General features: G+C 32.5%; 1 protein-coding gene and 1 pseudogene across 1 annotated transcript; one reads left to right on the top strand and one right to left on the bottom strand.

The window, feature by feature from the left end:
* The first annotated feature begins 418 nt into the window (after positions 1-418).
* LOC134259325 (uncharacterized) lies at positions 419-6,616 on the top strand. The gene is made up of 10 exons (XM_062741921.1): positions 419-519; positions 2,475-2,559; positions 2,711-2,747; positions 2,807-2,855; positions 3,463-3,636; positions 3,783-3,880; positions 4,224-4,363; positions 5,438-5,550; positions 5,802-5,962; positions 6,120-6,616. Exons 1-10 carry the CDS (start codon positions 419-421, stop codon positions 6,134-6,136), a joined length of 975 nt encoding a protein of 324 aa, XP_062597905.1. The 3' UTR covers positions 6,137-6,616.
* On the bottom strand, positions 6,449-24,852 carry LOC134259324 (G2/M phase-specific E3 ubiquitin-protein ligase-like; annotated as a pseudogene).
* Between the last annotated feature and the right edge of the window lie 476 nt (positions 24,853-25,328).

The raw sequence follows: 25,328 nt of genomic DNA, 5'->3' as shown, positions 1-25,328 counted from the left end.
TCTAAATATAGAGATGTAAAAACTATGGAATCCGGATAGGGCCACGCAGTTCACTATCGCATCATCGCACCATCGAGGTTTGAGTCGATGGTGCGATGACGCGATAATGCGATGACGATGAAGCGATGGTGCGATAACGATGAAGCGATGGTGCGATAGCGCGATGACGATGATGCGATGGTGCGATAATGCGATGGCGATGATGCGATGGTACGATGAAGCGATAATGCGATGACGCGATGACACGATAGCGATGCTGCGATGGTGCGATAGCGATGATGCGATGGCGCGATAGTGATGATGCGATGCTATATCGTGTCATCGGTATTGTTTTATCGCGCTATCGACATCATGTCATCGCACCATCGCTCTATCGACGATATAGATAGGATGGCATTCCCAGCAGTCATTGCACAACATGGCGTTCGTTGATGAGAAGATTCAGGAATACTTCTTTAATGGATATGATAATAAAGAAATCATATTTTTTCTTTGGAATGATTATGGTGTGAAATTAAGGTAGGTATACAATGTAATTATGATTTAATGTTCTAAGTTATGACTGGATAACTACATGAAAAGGCTAATAATAAAGTAACACACGTTATAGTATCATTCAAATATTGACTGATGAAAATGCATGTTCTACTTGTATTTATATATCTGTTATCACAGGGGCTTGTCCCGAAATACGCAGCACAGTTAAGGTTACAAAAAGGAGGCGGAGCCTAATTTGTACGGGAAAACTTGACTATGACATCATACACAATATACGTCACACAACATTTCTTTAAAATACCACAAAATGAGTTTATCTGCTAATTTAACCAGTAAGAAATCATCAAACTACATAAAAACTTACTACAACGTGTTGTTTTGTCGTTAGTTAAATCCCACATAACAAGTTATAAACAAGTCACTGATCGCAATACCCTTGTCAATATGACGTCATTTCTTACAACGTGACGTAGTTTGTATGCAGTGAGAGACAGATCAAGTAATATTTTCTCAACAAAATATGCATTCTCTAATTAAATGAAATATTATTTACAGATATTCTATGGCGCAATAACTTGAATTTAATGTCTTCGTCACTATTTTATTAATATATATACTGTACATTACGTATTTAATTGACACTGCCGTATATTTGTATGCAAGTACATCGGAGGGTAATGTGGGGGGTCTTAATAAATCGATCTAGTGCAAGGGCATACACTCTATGGATCAAAGCAAGCTTTTATATTTCAACTATAGATCTATTCAGGTATCTGAAAAGTGCTGCGATCCTGATGAAATCTTAAAAACAATTTAATTATATCAATATTTCATGCCGCTGACCAGCAAAAAATATAGCATTCGGTCATACAAGTATAATTTTAACAATGAAATTTCAGAATTTAGACAGGATCGCAGCACTTTTTAGAAACTATAATGCGTGTTGAAAATATTTATATACTGAACTTGGAAATTTATCTTGGTTATGCCCTTGCACTAGTGACATTTATATGTAACATCAATACTTCAAGTCAATGTGCTAAAATCGCGTGACTGCCGCATCACGTGACTAGTCTAAATATAAAATATAATCGTCCTCGATATGTAGTTATTAATCATAATTACAATTATCTGATATAAATAATGTACTAAAAATAATCGCCATCCCGATTACGAATACATTTTTAAATACAAAACTAAGTTGATATTTCCATTGCGCACCTTAACTGTGCTGCGTATTTATCTTCTTTTAAAAAAGTTACCCTTACTATATAAAAATATGTGTATTTTTATATAGTAGGGGTAACTTTTTTAAAAGAAGATAAATATTTCGGGACAAGCCCCTGTGCTGTTATTAGTGACAATTATAACTTCAATATTAAGAAATATCTATGCCCCCGGATCGAAAGATCGGGGTATATTGTTTTTGTCCTGTCTGTCTGTCTGTTTGTTTGTTTGTCCCCCAACTTTAACCTAGCCCGTAACTATTGAGTGGTTGGGGCTATGGCTTTGATCATTCATAGGTGTGTTACTTGTGACATGACCTTTCTTTGGGTACCATCAAATTTGACCTCTTGACCAAACGTTTGACCTACTTTTATTCTATTTGTTATCTACTTTAACCTTCGCCATAACTTTTGAACAGATTGAGATAGAGACTTCATATTTAAAATGCATACTCCACTAAATAAGCACTTTCAACTGACATCAAGGACACACGACCTTTTGACCTTGACCTTTATGCTAAGAACAAATTTTTCGAACTTTCGGTATATTTTTTTAACCATAGGAGATAGAGACTTTATATTTGGTATGCCTATTTCACTAATTAAGTGCAATCAAACGACACCGAGGTCAATGACCTTGTGACCTTGACTGTAACCATTATGCTAAGAATAGCTTTTTCGAACTCAGTGTTTCACAAACACATCTTGTTTCTGAATAAAATAATAATTAATTTTATTTAAATAATTTAGCTGTAGACATTTGAAAAGGCGCATGACCAGACTGAACTTGAGAAGACGGAGATACAATTTAGATAGGGCAATTAGGGCTATTCAGGTATAGTAATACCTCTATCATTTTCGATAGATTGTTAAATTATAGGAAATCGTCAGTAACATCTACATTTTGGTGATAGCTCATTTTTTTAAAACTCTGAGTGTCATATACAAATGTGTTTTAATATGATTCACATATATTCTACTCAAAGGAAGAAATGATGTTCAGTGGACAGACTCTCGGGTGTCGTTCAATGTAAAAAGTTGATTTAAGATTTTTCCTTAATTTATTATAATTTTTTCTACAGTTTGCGAGAAACGAAGACTTCTTCAGAAACATGGCATCTTTATAGGAAGGTATATTATCTGATTAAGATTAATAAACGAAATCCAAATGATGTGCCTATTGCTTTATAATGTGTTTTACATAAATAAGATAGTTCTATAATAAAAATCAACGAAATCATAATGGGGGCGAGGGAGAGGGGTTAAAATTTAATGCTTAGATTTAAATTCGTTGATATGATAATATTTCCATTTCTAAGTTTTTTTTTTCTCTGTGATAACTATTTGAAATTTAGGGGCATTTATTTTTTGATAATTCTGTTGGAATGTAAATTAGGCTGGTCGATAGGTCAGCAGCTAAGCTTAGGAGGCCTAATATGCATGAAAATCTCGTGCGGTTGCTTTTGTCTTTGACGTCAGTGTGAGGGGACCATTGAAATTGGCATGGAAGTCCTCGTGTAATTTAAATCAATTAGTCTACATTTTTTAAGTCTAAGTCTACAATTTTATTTCACAATGAAATGGAAATATAAGGAATCACTGTCTAGTCTGAAAGTATGCCAGGGACATCAACAACGGGCTTCGCCCGTTATGCAAATTATCCCATGTTTCCCACTATTGTTGATGCCCTGGCATACTCTCAAAACAAAACAGTGATTCCTTAATTATACTGTTTCAGGGATGACGTTTTGGGTTTGTTGAGAATAATCGATCCTGATGGAGTTGATCTAAGAGCAAGTCACTGCCTGACAAGAAGAATGTATCTTAACAATGGACCAAATTATCTTGTACATGTTGATGGTTACGACAAGTTGAAGCCATTTGGCTTCGCTATACATGGTGCAATGTGTGGGTAAGTTAATGGGTATCAGTTTTTACAGTGTTCGTTGGTAGCTCAAATTTATGAAGTTTTAAAATTTATGATTTTATTCTGTCGTAGCTGCATATAAAAAGAATTAATTAAGTCAGTTGTAAATGATCAAATTCATATTCTTTTAGATTTTCAAGACGAATACTGTGGCTTAAAGTTGCAAGAACAAACAATGACCCGTCTGTCGTGGCATCTTATTTCCTGAAATACCTGGAGGAAATAAATAGTTGAGTATATGGCTTTTGTAAATCATTGATAAACATTATTTCCAGAAACTGTAAATCCAGTTTAAATTTCATATAGAGTCTCTACCATTAACATTCCTAAGTATAATACATTTTTTTGTATTGATACATTATTTTATATTAATACAGAATGACTTACAAATAAAATGCATAAATAAAAATATTACTTGAACAAAAAAGAAATAAAATAAAAGTAATGAAAAAAAAAAGAAAATTGATCAACAACAACAAAGAAAAAAACAACAACACACAAACCAAACAATTACATAATATTGTCTCAGTTTATGGTAGTACATGTACATATAAGAGTTTCCCAATACATAGGTGCTCCAAGGTGTGTGAGACTTGATGCTGGAACTGAGAATATATACATTGAGGACATTCAAAAATCTTTCCGTTGGTACCATAATGATGACATGAGTGGAGAAAAGAGTGTAATCATAGGAAGATCAATGTCTAACCAGGTATGAACATGGAGTTTTTCTAAGTTACTATAGTTTCATGGGCATTATTGTATAATCTCATACATCACAAAAAATAAACAAAATCAAAACACAATAATAATAAAAATTAAGGTGACACACTTTTTTTCGTAGTGAAACTTAATGTTGAATGACACATTTATTTAAAGCCATCAGGAAAAAAGGGAATGGGGCATGGGTGCCATTTCAACCCATATGAATACAAACCTTCTGTTTAAAGTTTTGCAGCATCATTTAAATTTTTTTATTTAATATTTGAAAAATCACCCCAGGAATGCACCCTACTGGTATGCATTTCTGACCTTAAAAGTAAAATAAGTTAAAGGAATTCTATCCCAAAAAGGACCAAATTCTCTTTGCTTAAATTTCCATTAAGTACATAATACTCTGACATTAAATTAAAGCATTTTATACATGTAGTAGAAAAGGATTGCCCACAAGAATTAAAGTTTCAAAAATTTCATTAACTAAGCAGTAGTCAGTCAATTAACAAATTTTGTATTGAAGTCTATGGGGAAAGCATTTTTATTCAAATGAGAGCTCAAATTATACAAATATCATATTTAAAAACTGGTGGAAAGATGCATTAAACATTAGAAAGAGATGACAACTGAAAGCATTTTCAGAAAAGTTTTTTAAAATGGATTTTTTTTATGAATTAAAAATAATTAGGGAGAAAAACTACAAAAAATCAAGTTCATAAATTAAGACACATCACATCATTATAATGGTAATAAATGGGAATCTACAATTTATTTAATTTTACTGAAGCTGTTGCTATTAGGGATTGAATACTTTAATAATTTCATTTTTTCCACTTTTGGGTCCAGAAGGCATAAAGGGTTTTTTTTTTTTTTTTTACAATTAATTAAATCATTAGAAAAAAAAAACCATGTGCCTCTTTGCACATAATGGTTGATTGCTAGTGGTTTATAGTTTTGTATTCCTTGTGACAGTACCTTCTTTGTGTACCAATATTTAAAATCAAATTAAGTTTCAACTTCTTTTGAAAAATTTGCCTTTAGTTTCTCACAAACAGATCTTAATTGTTTTAAGAGAATAGAGCGCTGGTGGAGAACACTGAGAGAGATGGGCATCTCCTTCTGGATACACTTGTTCAAAGATATGGAAGACCAAGGGATGTTTTCATCAGCAAATAACGAGCACATGTAAGGATTAAAATAAATTCTTTATTCAAACTTTAAGGATTTATCCTTTTATAAACTATTTCGAGATTTCAGCACGTTACCCTTGGGACTATAAGACTAAACCAACCATTCAAAATAAGGATTTTTTTTCCTTCAGAAATAATAAGAGAAATAAACGTTTTGTTCATCAATCACAATTTTATAGCAAAAATGTCCGATTTAATTTTTTTTCTCTCTTTTTCCATATTGACTTTTTAAATTTACCAATTTAGAGAATGCCTTCGCTTCTGTTTTACAAAAATCATCCAACAAGAACTTGATCAGATAAAAATAGAATGGAATAACCATTACATCAGAGCACAAAGACGTTATGATGATGATGGAAGTCTCCCAGGAAAACCAGAAATGATGTTTTTCCACCCTGAAATTTTTGGTATTCTTTTAAGCATAGAATTGTTTAATCACTAATTTTATTTCAAATATCTTTAACCATTCATTTTCTCCTTTTAATTTGATACCTTGGTTGTTTTTCACAATGCTAAAATAAAAAACAATATCAACACATTATGACTTTCTATTTTTATGTACAGGTGCAGTAGATTATTAATTTCCAGTGGATATTTATGATGTGCTAGAGTTTCAAAGATTATTTCCTAGTCCAAGCCCAAGAGGATGTTGTGAGGATTATGCAGCATACTTTGATCATTTGCTTTTGGAAGGTGGGAGAGCTGTCCCAAACACCACTGAGAAGGCCATGGAGGCTTTGAAGTACTTGATTGAAAAGTTGTAAAATCCACATCAAGGGCATGCAGAGAATAAGCCTTTATCTAATGTTTAACTTTTTTTCAATTTTCATGGAAAATATTGTATACTAATCATCAATGGAACTGAAGCAAGTGTATGAATAAAAAGTCACAAACAGAATTACAATGTTTATTGGCACACCATAATCATTGGAACAACTAATTAATGAAAATTGCAAAATTAGATTATAAGGAAGGCAAACTGCTCTGAAAAAAACTTATATGGCATACAGATGCAACAATCTAGAATTTCAAAAAAAAAATCAAAAGCATGCTTTATAGTACCACATGTCAGATACATCAAATATCAGACCACATGTCAGATACATCAAATATCAGACCACATGTCAGATACATCAAATATCAGACCACATGTCAGATACATCAATACAATTGTATTGCCATACAAATGTCAATGTCTTTTTGTATTATCTTTCCCTGAAGATAAAATTTTATTCTTTGATATGACTATCACTGCCATTATTGAATTTAAAACTGAAATAAAGAAAACTTTCTTAAAGTAGATAGAGCATTGAAAACGAGGAGTTTTCTTAAGCAAGATGGAATTCTCCCCCGCAAGTTATTGCCAATTTCATTTTTCTTTCAAACCCCTCAGGGGTTTCTCCCCTCGATATTTCCAATGAGAGATCACAGGTATGTGCAACTGGCAAACGGGCAGGGTCTTCCACAAATTTGATTTCCAGTTTTTTGTGGAATCCCAGTGGAGGGATTGTGTCAGCCCCAGTCCAAAACGCCAAGAACATGTTGAGATTAACTTCAGATGTATCTTCTGAAAGAAAAATAAGATAAGGACATGAGTTAGAAATACAATATGTCAAGTAGTATATATATAGAAGTTGCAAATTGTGAGTAATAAATGTTAGCATTATTGACTCTCAAGGTCATATGTAACTTGCATGAGAATGTACCTTACCCATTGATTATTTTCCAAGATATTCCCAAAAAAATATCAAATAATGAAAATCATTGCATTTAATTTCTCCAAGAAAAACTGACAAAAAATATAGTTTTAGCTGGTATTTCCCCAAAATTGTTTTACATATGCATCCTTTTCATAGATAAAGTAGCCATGGTTGAAGAAATCTGGAAATAATGGACATGGATTGCTTGTTAATTGTTTCACAGTTTGGATACCTTTTCAATTATTAAAAATTTTCTAACAATGTTCCTAATCAATATTTCATTTTATAAATTCAAACTAGATTACTGCATGACACAAGTCTGGTAAAATCTTCCGGTGCACATCACTGAGATATTGATCATCTAAAAGGGCCCCATTTTTAGTGAAGCTTTTTTGGACCCATGAATAAAAAAATATATGCAGATTTGCTATAACCTTTGACCATTAACCTTGAAACTTGGCTCAAGGAACACTTTATGGGTGAAGTTTAAGTTAGTTAGGCCCAAGGGAAAATAGCAGTATGCCATTGGACAAAGATATATAGCATATAAAATAGGATTTTAAAGTAAAAAAAATTGTCATGCCCTCAAGTTCTCCCAATCTTGAATTTTAGTAAAGAAATACTCATTACATTTCAATACTGTCTGATTAATTAAAACCTTAATTATAAAAATAAATAAATCAAAATAAGAAGTTTGTGAGTCAATGTTCACTAGTAATCCCCCACTCTGAAGTGAACAATTACCCTATGTTGTAGGGCTGTGTATTGAGCAAAACAATTTGATTTGATGTGATATTTTATTAAACTAGAAGTCTCTGTCGAGACTGTAGCTGTACTGGTTTATACTTAAAACAAAGGAATAGAAATGTAGCAGTTGGGACTTGAAAATTTAAAAAAGCAATAAAAATAAAAATGATCCTAGGATTTTGAAAGAATTTCACAGAAATTTCTATTTTTAGTAACAACGCGAACACCGTTTGTGGAAATCGAAAACCGATACACAGAATTAGGTGTCTTAGTGTACATGTAGTCTATTTGTGTGCCAAGTTATATTGAAATCAAATCAAAACTGTGGGAGGACTAGCATTTTGAAACAATTTCACAGAAATTTCTATTTTAAGTAACAACGCAAACACCGTTTGTCGAAATCAAAAACCGATACACAGAATTAGGGGTCTTAGTGTAGTCTACTTGTGTGCCAAGTTAAAATGAAATCGGACCAAAACTGTAGGAGGAGTAGCATTTTGAAAGAATTTCACAGAAATCTCTATTTTTAGTAACTACGCCTACACTATTTGTCGAAATCAAAAACAGATACACAGAATTATGTATCTTTGTGTAGTCTACTTGTGTGCCAAGTTATATTGAAATAAGACCAAAACTGTAGGAGGAGTAGCATTTTGAAAAGAATTTCACAGAAATTCCTATTTTAAGTAACAATGCCAACACCTTTCGTCGAAATCAAAAACCAATACACAGAATTATGTATCTTAGTGTAGTCTGCTTGTGTATCAAGATATATTGAAATAAGACAAAAACTGTAGGAGGAGTAGCATTTTGGAAAATTGTTTACAGACAGACAGAGAGACAGACGGACAGTTGGACGGACGCCGGACGCATAAGCTCTTCTGGTCTCTGACCAGTAGAGCTAAATACAGAAAAAAAATTTTGTTTTAAAACCTGACCATTTCCAAATTCTTGTCGCACTGTCATAACAAATTATGCTTCAAATTGAAACTTAATAATTCTGAAAACAACGTACATGCTAGATAAAGCTGTTTACTTATTTTTGTAAAATCTATCTGAGATGTGCTATCTTCTTAATGATTATATCATTATTGATCAATTTTAATTCAACAAAGTGATCGATATTTGCAACTCTTTCACAGAATTACAAGAAAATCTTGTTATCCAATACATATTTTTTCAATACAATACATTCTTTAATATTGATACATATTGAATATTTGATATATTGATACAGTCCTTCTATCCTGCTAATGCATGTATACACAAGTTCAGTTACAGGCATATGCACAGATAAATAGAGAATTCAGAATCAGATTCATACAAAAATGAACCCACAATATGACAATGCCTAAACAAAGTACGTGCTAAAATTTCAAGAATCTGGTATGAGTAGTTGCTGAGAAAATGAAAAAAAATTGCTAATTGTATGGTATGGGCAGATGCACAGATAAACAGGAAGTTGACATCAGATTTGAACAAAAATGAATCCCATTATTGCCCTCAGACATGCATCAGCAAAGAAAACGCTAAAAATTTCAAGCATCTGCGATCAGTAGTTGCTGAGAAAACTATGATAAATATTTAATATGGACAGACACACACACACACAGGTAAAACAGTATTTGCCCGGCCTCTCCTTCGGAACAGGGATATAAAAGGAACAATAGCTGTACTTAGTCCTTGAGCATATAGATTCCATCCCATAAAACAATCTCTGACTTCAATAATATTTAAGAAATTGAGAGTAAAATTATGGTACATTAGCATTTTCTTATTGCATCCATGAACTTTTATCACTTCACAGATATACATACATGTACTTAAGTCTTTACCTGAACAGTCTTGCATGAAAGTTCAAAAGTATACATTGTATCTTCTTCTCTCTTTTTGTCATTTGATCCATCTTGACTGTAGTTAATCTGTATAATTTCTTTCATTGCTTGCATGGTTACTACGCTGTTGGACAAAGTGTGAAGAAAAAGTCCCCTTATTTCCTCAGAATTGCTCTTCATAAGCGTGTAGAACCCTAAACTGTTCAATCCCAGGCTGAACTGTGCAATTTCTGCATGAATTCTTAAAAGAAATAGTGATAGTAAATGTAAGTAGATATCATTGAGATGGTGGCCATCTCAAAGGGCCCCGCTTTCAACAATGAACATGAAAATGTAAGGTAGCTTAAAAGGGTTTATTTGATGAGGAACATTTGTGTACTACAGTGAAAGTAATTTAGTACGATTTCAACGGATATTGCAAATTTACACACACACACATATATATATATATATATATATATATATATATATATATATATATATATATATATATATATATATATATATATATATATATATATATATATATATATATATATATATATATATATATATATATATATATATATATATATATATATATATATATATATATATATATATCAAAGTTATCTTGTATCCTCAGTTACATAAATTTACTGGAATTAAGGGAAAAAAAATTATGCACCAAAAAATATTTTAAACAGACAGGCTAATTCTTGCAATGACCTAGAAATTTGCACATCTATTGACCAGTGGCACTCTGTGAGTGAAATGAGAGCCAGATTGGGTCAAGGAGAGAGAAGATTTGCTCCTGACAAGGATTTTTCATATAATTCTGCTATGACCTTGACCTTTGACCAAGAAACATGGTTCCATGTCACTGCACACTGGTTACCCAAAGGCACTCTATGGTTAAGTGTGAGCCAGATTGGGCCAAGCTAGGAGAGAGAAGATGTGCTTTAGACAAGAGATCTTGGATGGTCGGACAGCCCTACGGACAGACTGATCACTACAGGGTGCCCGCCAAGCGGGGCCCTAATAATTACCAGTATATTTGCAATAAAAAAAATTCCTTCATTTCATTGTTGTTTTAAAAGAGATATTGCTTTGACAGGTGTATGAAATACAATGTATTTGTATCAAAATAAAAAAATGATATAATTAAAAATCACCTTAGATAAACTTGACTCTTCAACAGCTGTCTCATCATAGCGTCTCTCTTTTGTTCTGTGTATGGTGGAATGATACCATACACTCCTTGTTCTACCAACCAATCCATCGAAAGAGATAGTTCTTCATCATTTGCAGTTTGCAGCTGTAAGCAGAGGTAAATCTAACTGTATTATTAAATTTAAAGATTTTAAACATTGTATTGTTATACCTTTTAAAATATATTCCTATACAAATCTATGCCAAACAAAGCTAAAATTTCCAATGTTTTGCTTAGTGGGCATAACAAAATCTATATTTGTCCACAGAGTGAGATATTGGACTGGTGGATGAGATGTTGGACTGCTTACAACACAGAATGGGTGGAACTTATAATCTCATTTTCATTTGTTGGTGTATAACAATGTGTGTTTACAGCATGGGAGACAGTACAAAATACATAAAAAAAATTAACATAAAAGGTATAACAAAAGTCAAAACATTTATTGAGTATTTTCTTGGGCAAAATGCGTTTTGTCGACTGTCAAACCAAACTGTCTGCATTCAGTTTAATAGCCTCAGGCAGACAGTTTGGTTTTGGGTCCGACAAATTGCATGTTGCCCTCGAACTTGGTCAATAAATGTATACATGTAGTATAGTCGAGGTATCTAAACAGTCATCACTCATGTATTAAGTTCAATTAACTTTCAAACACCATCTACTTTTTTATTGTTCTATTTCAGATAAATAAAAAAAAAATACCTTATGTATTTTATTTTTGACACAAAAAAATGAATACCTTTTGTATTTTATTTTTGACATCAAGGTCTATGACATCATCTATGGAATACACAACATCTTTGGATTCAATAAGAAGCTGGTAAACAGTTGGATTTAGATATGGTATACCTGGCCCCCCATGGAGAATACTCCAAACCACCAACCTTCCAGCCTTCAAAAACATTTCTTTTTCTAATAATTGCACGGAGTGTATGAAGGACTTGTTATATGGTTCCCCTTCCAGAATGGTACTAGCAAGTTCCTTCATAAGACAACTAAAGTACAAAATAAAATTTAAGTAGCAGCGATTTCAATAAACAACTGTAGATCAAATAATTTCATTAAGAGCAGTGCATTATTATTTTACTTATCGTTACTGGGGCTTTTATAATTTAATTTGAGTTTCTGTTTCTAAATAATTAATATGTAACTTAATTATGTCTTGGTGGTAACGTGGTATCATAGGAACTTTCCTCAATACCCTGTAACTTGGTACATTATATATCACTGAGATGGTCAGAATCTCAAAAGAAACCTCTTTTATAGTTAAGGACATCCTGATCAAGGGACATGGTAAAGACAGTAGGAATTTGACCATAATTTTCAACTAAGACTTTTACCTATAGATCAGCAAACTTTCGATGAGGAAGGATTCAAAAGTACCAAAAGGGAAAGAAAATACATCTATGATTCTATCCCATTATTTGGGTTTGATCTAGAAATTTAATTCAAGGTCACAAATTTCATCAAAAGAGCTACAAATGGTTCAAGTTCACTGAACACCTTCTATCCACAAGCAATATGTTGGTAAAGCATGAACTAAATTTGGCCAGAAAAAGAAACAGAGGCCCATGGACCACATCACTCAACTGACCATATTGACTAGGAAAAAAGCACAAATCAGTTCTGTATTGAAAAGTAGGGCTTGAATTTCAAACTACCAGAGAATGCTCCATGTCAATAACAATGGCTTTAGTACTGTTCATGAACAGAAGATTCTTTTCCTATATTATTCCTTTGTAAAAATTTCATCCCCAAGTTGGCCCCTCCCTACCCCCTGTAATCATGATTTAACTATTGTGAATATACACTACCTAATGATGCTTCCGTTCTATAGAAGAGAATTTTTACTATATTACAAAAAAACTTCGATCATTTACCAATGATATACTTTGAAGCAAGTTCAGTTGAAATTGGCCACGTGGTTCTTGAGAAAGAGTCAAAATGTAAATAGTTTACAGGCAGACAGACAAATACCGTATATACTCGCCTATAAGTCGGATTTTTGGGAGTTAATTTCTGGTCCAAAACTCTATGTCCGACTTATAGGCGAGCTATAAAATGAATGGTATTATATGAGGTCAGTCTCTATGATATAAGCTTATTTTATACAACCGACTTATAGGCGGACCGACTTATAAGCGAGTATATACGGTAACTAGATGGACAGACAGACAGCTAGCCGGACGCCGGAAAAAATGTGACCACAAAAGCTCACCTCGCCTTTGGCTCAGATGAGCTAAAACATTTTGCTGTGCAAGTGATAATGGGGAAAAGAATGGAAAAACAGAGCTGACCAGACTGCAGATCATCATATGGCACCCACAGGCAGGGGCCCTCATATAATTGTTTGTACCGTAAAAATTCCCTCTTTGGTCCTCCGAAATCTGATCCCAGTTCTCCTGGAAATTCGACTTTAAATGGCTCTTCCAACTTAAATGAAGCTCTGTCCAAAGCCCTAAGTGCCGAGTCCAAAACATGCCTCCTGTGCACGACAACAACCTGCTTACAATTTCCATCCACTTCCTCACTTTTTACTGTGTTCATTGTCCACTTTCTCAAGTCAAAGTCAGTGAAGAGCTGTGGTCTTTTGTTTCAAATGAAATAAGAATTCACAAAATTATAAAAACAGTTTGCTTATAAAATACATATGTAACAAAACAACATATATTAAATGTAACTGTGTATTGATGAAACAAGCATTCTAAGAATTTCCTTAGCAATAACATAGTCCCCTACTGGCAAGCACAATCTGGTTCCCATTTAAAATATAAAAAATTCCATCAAATATCAATGAAGAAGACAATTGATCTTAAACCAATCAGGATAAACTCACATACCAAAAGTCAGCTAAATAATAATGCAAGCATTTAGAAAAATAGTGCAGAAAACCAAGTGGGATAGACACCCAGTTGTGAGTGTCAGATAAAGATAGCAAGACGGATGGACAGATGCAAAGGAAACCTAAAGTCCCCTCTGATTTCAGTACCGATAAAGGACTAGTAACTGTAATATAGGAGTTAATATTGGTTTAAAAATTATTCAATTACTGCTGTTTTTGAGGTCAATACAATGATTTAGCCACCTGAGGAGTACAATTTTCACAGAGCCTGAAAGGCAGAGTGAATATTGTACTTCGACTCATTCGAAGTATTGACTAAAAAAAACCAGCAATTATAATTATTTATCAAATAACTCAATCATTTAATAAAATAATTATCAAGCCATTCATTCCATCTTACTTGTTTACATTTGCTTTGGTCCTTAAATTGCCAAAAATTAGAGAAAAATGATTTCTAAAAATTAATGCCAGTCATATCATTTTGAATTTTTCTTTATGAACATCTATTTTAGCTGATAAGAAAATAAAAATAAAGCCAGCTTAGTCTAGATTGATAGGCATTATCAGGGAAAATGACAGATTAAAAATAATCTTTTAATTGATTATCCCCCATGAAAAGAAAATTCTCTTAACTTCAAATTTTGTTTTGGGCTAGGGTCCAAAGCCCCAACCCACCCCTACCACACCCTCCTCCTTCAAATTCACCCCGCCTAATATAATATATTTCCTAATGTACATTTACAAGAGTGGAAGTTTGTAGCAAGATACTTTCAAAAAATATTAGTATCAAATTGCAATTTTCCAATCTATTCTTAGACCAATGTAGAGAAAATAAATTTGTATATTCAACTGGTGAGTCATGTACAATATATCATGATATAATGTACCCAGGTATAATTTTTCTAGATTGTAATGGATCTCAGCCACTCAGAGAGATATAACGATTTTCACACATATAATAAAGTATTTAATCTTCATGTTCTTACTGCATAATTTCTAAGCTAGCTCTTATAGCTGCCTGTATTTGCATGTCTCCATCTAAATCTTGATCATCACTGCCTTCCCCATGGCTTCCTGCACTTGATGAGATAGATGCTTCAGTCAAAACAGGTCTGTTAACATTCCTGCCAGGCTTAGGAGTCTGTAATGATTGACAAAATATTTAATAACTCTTTCTTGTGATCATTTAACACCCTACCTATACACCTGTATTTAAACTAAAGACCAGAGCCCTGCTTAGAGATGTAGCTATCAAAGGAAAGTGACAGATGAAATATATACAATATGCATTAAACTTTAAGTGAAATTATTTATACATGTGCCACATAAGGAGGTGAATAGAAAAAATTCAAAATTACTAAAACATGTGCTAAAAATTTGAGTATTTCAAGATTAGACATACATACAGTGTATTAAGACATACATATATTCTGTTATTAGAGATAAAAGTGAATCAGTCTCATGACAAAATTTATAGCTAAAAAATATTTTTCTTATAATCAACTCCTTTTGCATAAAATATGAAGTATAGTTACAATGAAAACTGTTTGTCATATCATATATATCACTATACATATACATGGAGGTATGCTTACAAACCATCAATCACTGACAAAGTGATATGCCCATTTATAGAATCATTCTTGTAACAGTATAGTATTCCTGTACAACAGATGAAAGCCTGATGCTTTACTGATCACAACACAAGTGGACATAGATAAAATGTTACTCCTCTGGTGATATATACTTTATAATATCAATATTACATACGGAAAATGTTACATTTTTCATTGAGTCTAGACTGAAATGATGCTACATGGACATTAATAAAATGTTACGTGATATATACTTTTTTGATACTGAGGTGAAAGCTAGTCTGCAGAATGATATCGCATTGAGGCTCACAGTTCAATCGACTGTACCAAAGTTAAGTAGAACTTGACATCATAATATAAGATTCATGTTTTTCTATTGACAGCCAAATCCGTTTTAATCAATAAACTCACTTTGGGTAATAATAGAAGTATTATGGTCTTCAGTGAGTGGTCAATATGTGGTCCCCATGACCACATATTAATTTAAGCTATAGTCATAAGTGCATAATTGTATTTTTATAAATATCATGACAAATGGGAAATGTATTCCATATACTCACTGAAGTCAAACAAGTCTGCCTTGACTTTCTGAAAAATATAACAGGGGTACCAGCATTTTCAAATTCTGTGTCTGATCCTTCGTCTGTACAGACTGCAGCAGATGTACCGGGCAACAACTGCAGGTCTTCTGACTGACTGGACTGGCATTCTGTGCCATCAGAAGGGCCGGGAGAATTCTTTTGAAATAAATCATGAAAATAAAATCAAAGCTTAATTCCCAAAACTAGAAATATGTATATAGGACATGCATGCCCTGCCAAGTGTATACATGTATTTAAAAATGTAACATGAAAGTTTGTATAAGTGTGAAGTTTGATAAAAATGTGTTGAACAGTTTCTTTAAATTGATATTGAAATCTAAAAAATTGGATATAGATGATGAATTGTAACCAAATAATGTATGTAAGAGTGCATGATAACATAAAAATATGTTAAAACTTCAATGGTTAAACTTTCTTTTCTTTCAAGGTCACAGGAAAGTGCATGGTCCTAGTTTTTGATGCCGTTGAATAGCTCCCCACTGATACGTATCAGCATATTATGTTTGATGAAAATATCTTGAATGCTTTATTTATAAAACTGAGTGAGTTAAACACTAATTTAAGAAATGAAAGGTCAGGGTCAAAGGAAAGGTTGAGGTTAAAAAATGCACTTGTATAGCTTACATCAGTATGTATCAGCTTATGCTTTTTTGGAAAAATATTTAAACTGAGCTAAACACTAATTAAAGAAAAGTGAGGTCAAGGTCAAAGTAAAGATATTGCAAACAATACAAAAGACACAAGGCAGTAATACATCTCCCCCTTTTTAAATAAATTCCTTTGAAAAGGGTTTTTTAATACTTATAGTTTGTTACGTAAAGAAAGAAGCTATTAGTACCAAAATATCAGGTAGAGAGTTGTCATCATCATCATCTTTCTTCGAAGCCATTGTATGTAAGTACACTCTCACTGGATATGTCTTTATGTGTTCAAAAAATTTTCCGACAGTAAAGCCGCCATCATTGGGAAAACGAGGAAGTGGATCCCCAGAAAATGATGCAAGGTAATAATTTAAATCTGACAGCTTCACATTCTGTGCAATTGACCTTCCTTTTGGAAAGTAGAGGTCAGTTATTTGATTCTCAAGTTCTTCATAAGTGGTATCTTTTGAAACATCAATTATTTGCTGCCCCCCACCTTTGCTCAGAGTCACAACTTTGAATAATTCAGGGTTAATGGAATGTTTCCATCCACAATACACTCTTCTTGTTGGTTTAAAATGCTTTTTCATTTTCTTAGATTTCTGGATTTTAACTCTTTCTTTCTTTAACTCAAAGAATTTCTTGAATACAGGTGTCATGGTTTCTTCACTTTTGGCTGAAAATAAGAGCATTGGATTATATTTTCATTTATATTTAGATTTATCGATATCATATTATCTTGCTGTTGTGCAGACCAATATTTGTTTCCAAAAATTATATTTGTTGTAAAATAAGGGGATACCTGCTGACTTCAAAGCACTGAATATTTTCATTAAGCCATGATGTAATATGTTTGATATGACTTCAGTAAATTATGTAAATTAAATTTTTTTTTTTTTTGAATTCTACAGAAAAAGGTGTATATTACGTTGATATTTTGAGTAAAAGTCCATAAGCGCAGGTCTGCTACAGCTCAATATTTTGATATAATGTGTAGAATGATAATATCAATGAGATATGCAAATATTTTGCTAGAATAGATCTGAGTTCGATAAATGTTAAAAATTGAGTATTATTTGTCCATTTTTTTTTGCTCCTTCTGAAAAATATTGTATACAGTGAAATTTTTGCCCCGTTTTATTTTTGCCCCTTTTGCCCTCTCTTTGATTGGGCAAATTTAAAACAGGGAGAATTCAAATTATACAGAATAATTTTTTAAACAGAACTATGACAGGGCGAATTTAAAACCGGGCAAAATTGTTCAGAAGTTCAAAAGGGCCAAAATAATGAGGGGCAAAAATAACCCTGTATACAGCAATACAAAATCTGATTAGCTTGTGATGTCATGAATACAATATACAACTATCTTTAATTAATAATATTTTTTGTTAACTTTCTTGTTTCTTATACAAAATATACAATTCAGCACATTTCAAGAAATTTTCAGAATACAAATTGTATGATTTTTGTTGGGGCAAAAATACGCAATGTACTGCAAATAGTTCTCTAACTTAGACAGATTCTGCCTGCAAATTCTAGGCATATTTGATGTGGTGAAGGACCTATGAACAGTTAGGCCTGAGTAGATGAGGCATCTTTTAGGCATCATTTCTATTTCCAGGCATCAATTCAAGTTCAAATTTTCCAAGAGTAAAATGGCAGGAAAATCCAAAAACAAATTTTGCCTGGAAATTTTAAACAAGAGGCCCATGGGCCACATCCCTCACCTGAGCACTAAGGGTAGGAAAAAGAGAAAATGGTTTTTTTTTACTGTAAAGTTTAAATCCAAAAGTAGTCCCATGACAAATCATGGATTTGCTATTTCTTAGAAAATGATTTTTATAGAATTCTCCTATATATATCTTTGAAAACTTTGGTCGGCCAGTATGGCCCCGCCCTACCCCTCTTTGAAAAAATTTGAATCACACTACTTGCATTAGCATGCATTAATTACTTTGTAATTCTTGAGAAGAAGATTTTAAAAGAATTTTCCTATATTTCTCTATATAAAACTTTGGTCAGCCATTTTTGCCCCGCCCTACCCCTGGGGGTCATGATTTGAACAAACTTGAATCTACACTACCTGAGGATGTTTCTCCATAAGTTTCATCTTTCCTCGCAAAGTGGTTCTTGAGAAGAAGATTTTATTAAAATATGCAACCAAAGTTTCATTAATTCCCAATTATCTCCCCTTGAATGAGGGCATGGCCCTTCATTTGAACAAACTTGAATCCCTTTCACCCAAGGATACTTTGTGTCAAGTTTGGTTGACATTGGCCCAGCCGTTCTTTAGAAAAAGTCGAAAATGTGAAAAGTTTACAGACAGACAGCTGGACAGCTAGAGAGACAGACAGACAAATGCAATACAAAATGTGATCAGAAAAGCTTACTTGAGCTTTCAGCTCAGGTGAGCTTAAAAGAGTAAAAGACTCTAATTGGTCAATTAATTATTAATTAAGCCATTCAAAGTTTTTTCTATGTTAAGTGTCTATGTGTGCCTTGGTATGGCACCCCATATCAAAACAAAAGGCCCATGAGCCACAACACTCACCGCAGTAACACCCGCCCGGCTGTTTTTAGCCAGATTTCTCCCCTTGCCATACATATTGTGGCTCCATTATACCCCAAGGTGTAATGGTTTGAACAATCTAGAATCTAAAAAACCTTAAGAAATTTCCACATAAGTTTAGCTATCTCTGACCCAGTGGTTCTTGAGAAGACACCATCCTATTTCTGCATTTACCTGATTATTTTCCCTTGGAAAGAAGTTTTCCTTTATCATAAAGGGGAATGGATATAGATTTTAAAGCTGAAATTTCCTCAATTTTTTTGTAAAATGTCATGACTTATATGTTGCTATAGCATTTCATGTGGATGAAATATAATAAAATTATTATTAAACAACGAAAAACAGGAGACCAACACCTTGAGGTTGAATTTGTGGAAGATTCTCACGTGTGGATACCGAAAGGTATTCAATAGGGTCTGTAACTAAAGTTATAAACTTTATATCTTTAAATATAAATATTGATAAAAACTTATCTGGAAATTATTGAAACTATATATATATATATATATATATATATATATATATATATATATATATATATATATATATATATATATATATATATATATATATATATCCAAAAATGAAAGAAATATCACAGTGTCCGGTAATTAATATTAGAAAAAAATTGACAAGGCAACAATGTTAGTAAAATGTAAGCGCTACGTGACGTAATCCTACGTCACATTTTTTGAATTGTAAAACGTCTGAAGAAATAATGAAGAAAGCGCTTACGTTTTACTAACATTGTTGCCTTGTCAATTTTTTTCTAATATATATATATATATGAAGTTTGGAGGAATCTGATTGACACACCTATGGACTTTTACAAAGTAAGCTTTATTTTTTATTACTTAAGAAAAGTAGACAAATTGTTTTGTAATAATATACAGTTATTGACTGGATATGATGGCAACATATGATTTGTTAGACTTAAAGGTGAAATTGTTATCCAAGGCTGAAGGTCAAGGGCAACATTTCACCTTCAGGTCAAACAAATCATATGTTAATGCCAGAATCCAAGTTTATAACTGTTTTGTTATACCCTTTACTTAAGATTTAATCTATAATGTTTGCAAATAAAACATTCTTTTCATTTACCCTCCAAAAAAATTGTAAAAAGTAATCAAGAGCTAATATCAATCCATCGTTGCAAACCACACCTAAAATGTATGATCCTCTCCTATTCTGGTCTGGTAGAATGGGAAGAGAATACTTTGTGGCTTACTAAAATATTGACCAATGCAAGCAAAGCATAGGGTAGGAGATAGAGTTCTATATTAATCAGACTCCGAACAGTGACTTAGGACAATGATATCAATCTTTCAAAGCTGGAACCATAGTTAAAAAGGGATGTCTTAATGATCTATGAAATAATTAAGTTTTGTAATTGCATTTCCTCTTAAAGTGTATAATGCATAGCTGCAGAATTTTATTGATTTCTTCTTTTCGTCTAACTGGATTTCTTTTTGGAGGCAAACACCATTGCACTCCTAGTACAACAGATATATACCTTGTGGTTTTCAATCCATTGTCTTAAAATTCAACTTGGATATTATTCTTTAATTTGAGATATCTGTATGAACACTAATTACACATGTACCTTGAAGATGATTTCGACATGCTTGTTTTAATCTAAGTTGAAGTCCAATTGCTGTAACTCCAAGCTTTTCAAAATCTTTGTCTGTGAGTTCAATCACATCCTTAATTCTGATCTGCAAAAGATGTACAGTTTACAGCAAATAATTAGTACATTTAATCTTATAACCTTTAGGATTAGTGTAAAGTATTGAGTAAATTTAAGCATTTAAACATTTCTTTTATTAATTTCTTTTTGAACTAGTTTTTTGTGGAATTGACAAGGTACAACATGTTTTAAGTTAATATACTCGTAGCACTCCATTCCTTAACAAGAGGCCCATGGGCCACATTGCTCACCAAAGCATTGTTGCTAAATTAATTTACTATTAAAAAGTTTGAATCCAAAAGTTTGGCCCCGCCCTACCCCTTGGGGGTCATGATTTGAACAAACGAATTTACACTACCCGAGGATGTATCAATATAAATATGAGCAAGTATGGCTTTCCTATTCTTGAGAAGAAGATATTTAAAGAAATTTCCTATATATTTCTATATGAAACTTTGGTCGGCTATTGTGGACCCGCCCTATCCCCGGGGGTCATGATTTGAACAAACTTGAATCTACACTACCTGCTGATGCTTCCATATAAATATGAACAATTATGGCCTTGCTGTTCTTAATTAAAAATTTCCTATATTTCTATATAAAACTTTGGTCGGCCATTGTAGCCCCGCCCTACCCCCGGGGGTCATGATTTTAACAAACTTGAATCTACACTACCTGAGGATCATCTTTCCTGGAACATTGGTTCTGGAGAAGAAGATTTTTAAAACATACTACCAAATTTTCACTAATTCTCAATTATCTGAATGAGAACATGGCCCTTCATTTGAACAAACTTGAATCCCCTTCATCCAAGGATTCTTTGTGGCAAGTTTGGTTGAAATTGGCCCAGCGGTTCTTGAGAAGAAGTCGAAAATGTGAAAAGTTTACAGACAGACAGACAGCTTGACAGACGGATGGACAGACAGACGGACGCCGGACAAAATTTGATCAGAAAAGCTCACTTGAGCCTTTTGACTCACGTGAGCTAAAAAGTAATGGAGCCAAGGCCCCAAAAGGGCAGAGGCCCATTACTTTTAAGGAATGAAGTGCTATGAGTATATTAACCCGCGTAAAATCCACCTTTTTAAATGCTTGTATTTATTGTTTGTTAATATAAAATAAAGAATATTTAAATGATACAATGTAAATACACATACATATCAGTACTAGTATACAAATTTTTTATATAGAAAGTAAGGCAAAAAAAGTGCACTGAAATTGCTCTGTGAAATGAGTACCCAACTCCAATTGTAAGGGTATCGAGTTCAATTCTCATTGGTGACACATTTATTTAAAAAGCACCATGGTACTAACATCATGATAAGTACCCGTAATCATACTAATGTGTACTGAGAAACAACAGTCCTTTAGTTTTTCTTACCATGTTTTCTCTGAAAACATCCCTGTATTATTTCATTCCTATCTCTTCCAATATGTTGCATATATCTGTGTCATCTGAAAATAAGATCAGTGCATTTGAAACACAATTTGTCTCTAAAATGAGGACACAGTTTCATGTCAGAGCAAATATCTCAAACTATTCATAATTATATTGAATCACTTTGAACCTGATACAGATCATTGATCATCAGTATGAAAAAAAAATAAACATAATTACAATTATATAAGAAAACATGGCGATCAATATTCTTTTGGGGATGGAACGGTAGCGTCTATCTGTCAGACCCCCCAACACCAACAACAGAATGAATTCTAAACTATCAATTGATTCATGAAAAAATAACTATCATACATAATATTGTGTATACATGCATATAAATTAAATTATTCATTATTTCTTAATTCCATTGCATGGAGAATCAATTTTCCTAATCCAATTGAGTAAGCTTGTACACATTTATGGCACGCAAAATTCACAAAAATGAGCTAAACCTAGTTTCACAATTGATAAACTATGTTTAAACATAGTTTACAAATCGTAAACTATAGTAAAAAATTCGTTAACTATAGTTTTCATCTGTAAAATATATTTAACAGTCGTTAACTATAGTTTATGAAAGCAAATCTAAGTTTATCTCTCTGAATAAATAGATTTTGTTGATAAACTAAACATAGATTCAAGTTTGTAAACCATTGTTTAAAATTGTAAATTATAGTTAAGAGTTGTTAATCATACTTTCACAAATCGTGAAACTATATTTATAACATCATTAACTATAGTTAACGGTTTCTTAACTATAGTTTACAAATCGTAAAACTGTATTTATTCATCAGAAAATCTATGTTTTGCAATTGAAAATGATTGTTTTCGGTGTTAAGTATAGTATACAGTTGTAAATAGATTATCGCTTTAACTATGGTTTACATATGTAAAATAATTTTAGATTCACTATTGTTAACAACCGATTAACTTAGTTTATCGACTGTGAAACTATGTTTATAGCTCATTTTTGTGAATTTGGTGTGCAATACATATTTGGACATCTCATATATGGTTTAATATATATTTTCTTTTTTGAAATTAATCAACAGGACATTCAGGCAAAATATTACTGGTATATTCATCTTCTTTGATACAGTGATCATTACAAAATTGACATATTCTATAATTACTAACATTTCCTTTTTCTTATATCTTCCTGATTTCTAGCTATGCTTTTTATTATACATTAATTGAGAAAAAAAATCCTTATTCTAGCATTATATTTTTTTTCAACTTGTAATCAAAAGTATTGTCAAATAATTTAATATGCATGGATTTTGGAAAAAAATTGTTGCATATAATGTGCTTGATTATTGTTGATATAAAAAAAAACACTTTTTAAAAAAGCATTACAAATTCGAAAGTAAGGCATCCAACACACTTTGCAATGAATAATAGAACCTAATAATTAATCCAAAATTTCCCAAGTCCCTTTCTAAACAATTCATTTTTAACCCCCCTTGCCCAATTATAATTAGAATGCAATTTTTCAGCATTATAATGCAATAAATATTCATAGAAGATTTCAATATACAGTTCTGTTATTTGTACGATGTAACTTACACCAGTTTTTCATAATTCTTATTGTCCTGGATATGATTAAATCATAATGACCTGTTTCACAATATACCTTGTACTTGTGTACTACAAATAGATCTTTAAAGGCATCCTAGCAGGTCTTTACAGAACATAACATGAAAGTACTCTATTTCAGGTGATTTGTGGAAACCTCAAATTCATAACCATAATATAAATCTCTTAATAAATTATAACGAAATATAATTAATGTACTGTTACAACACACAGGCGTTGGAAGAAGCAAATTGAAAGGGGGGGCTAAACCTACAAAAAACAACAACCCCCAATTTTCAATGCCTTTAAAATGTCCATCTTTGCAAACAAAGGGAGGCGGGTCCTAGCCTGACTTGTCATCTCATTGAAAGAAAAAGGCATTGCATAGGTCTACGTTTTTAGGGTCTAAAATTGAGAGAATATTTAAAAAATATCAGGCAAATAAATACTTTAGTATTCCACTCACTTCAAATCTTTAAGTCATGCTCAGCATCCTAAGAGCCCCCCGTTTAGTCCCCCCCTCCCCCATCCAGCAAATAAAAGGATCACCCATGGAAGCTGTATTATACACCTGTAAGACGAGGACAAATTCATAAAATTTTGAAATAATAAAATTATGAGGAGTAAGTTAACTTAATGTACTATCACTGTGCAATAACAATAAACTAAAGTACATGTATAGGCCTAGTAACTGAACACTGCACTAGCTAGGGTGATATTCTTTTGGTCATGTAACTTACTGAAACGGTACAATTGCGTTATTTTTTTCAGTTCATTAAGATTATTTGTTGACCAATGCATATGCTGTAAACAATTCAAAATGAATCTACCTGTAAAGTTACCAGCAAACATATTGCATATTCAGTCAGACTCCCAATTCACGGCTGAAACCGAGCTTCTTGAGAAAAATACCTTTTTATACAGAAGAGCTTTCATGTGTATTGTATTTTCGAACTTTTAGATGTTATTTATTAATTGGTCGAAAACTTTATAGAATCTGAAAAATATGTGTCTATAAATAAAATGATATACCTAACCCAAATTGCATTTTTGTGTTTATTTTATTTATATGCCATAATAGATGGAGAGGGTACAGTTTTCCTTACAAAAATATTAGCCTCTTGTGTTTTCGACCTAAATATATAGTATCAACGCCCAATCAGTATTGGCTTTATAAATTGGATATTCCAAACAATAGAAATTTCATTCAAAAAAACATTGAACAAGTTGCATATATATTTTGGATGCAAATACATATATTCTTTGGTTGAATCCATCTGTCAGTCGGCTAGCTGTGCCCCCCCCCCCCCCCCCCCAAAAGCTGCATTTTCAGTAAAAATCTGTAAG

This window comes from Saccostrea cucullata, unplaced genomic scaffold, assembly GCF_032062105.1.
Source record: "Saccostrea cucullata isolate Sc308-1 unplaced genomic scaffold, CSIRO_AGI_Scuc_v1 ctg2424, whole genome shotgun sequence".
Taxonomy (NCBI): domain Eukaryota; kingdom Metazoa; phylum Mollusca; class Bivalvia; order Ostreida; family Ostreidae; genus Saccostrea; species Saccostrea cuccullata.
The sequence above is the reverse complement of the archived record's forward strand: the minus strand, read 5'-3'. Positions and strand labels throughout refer to the sequence as shown.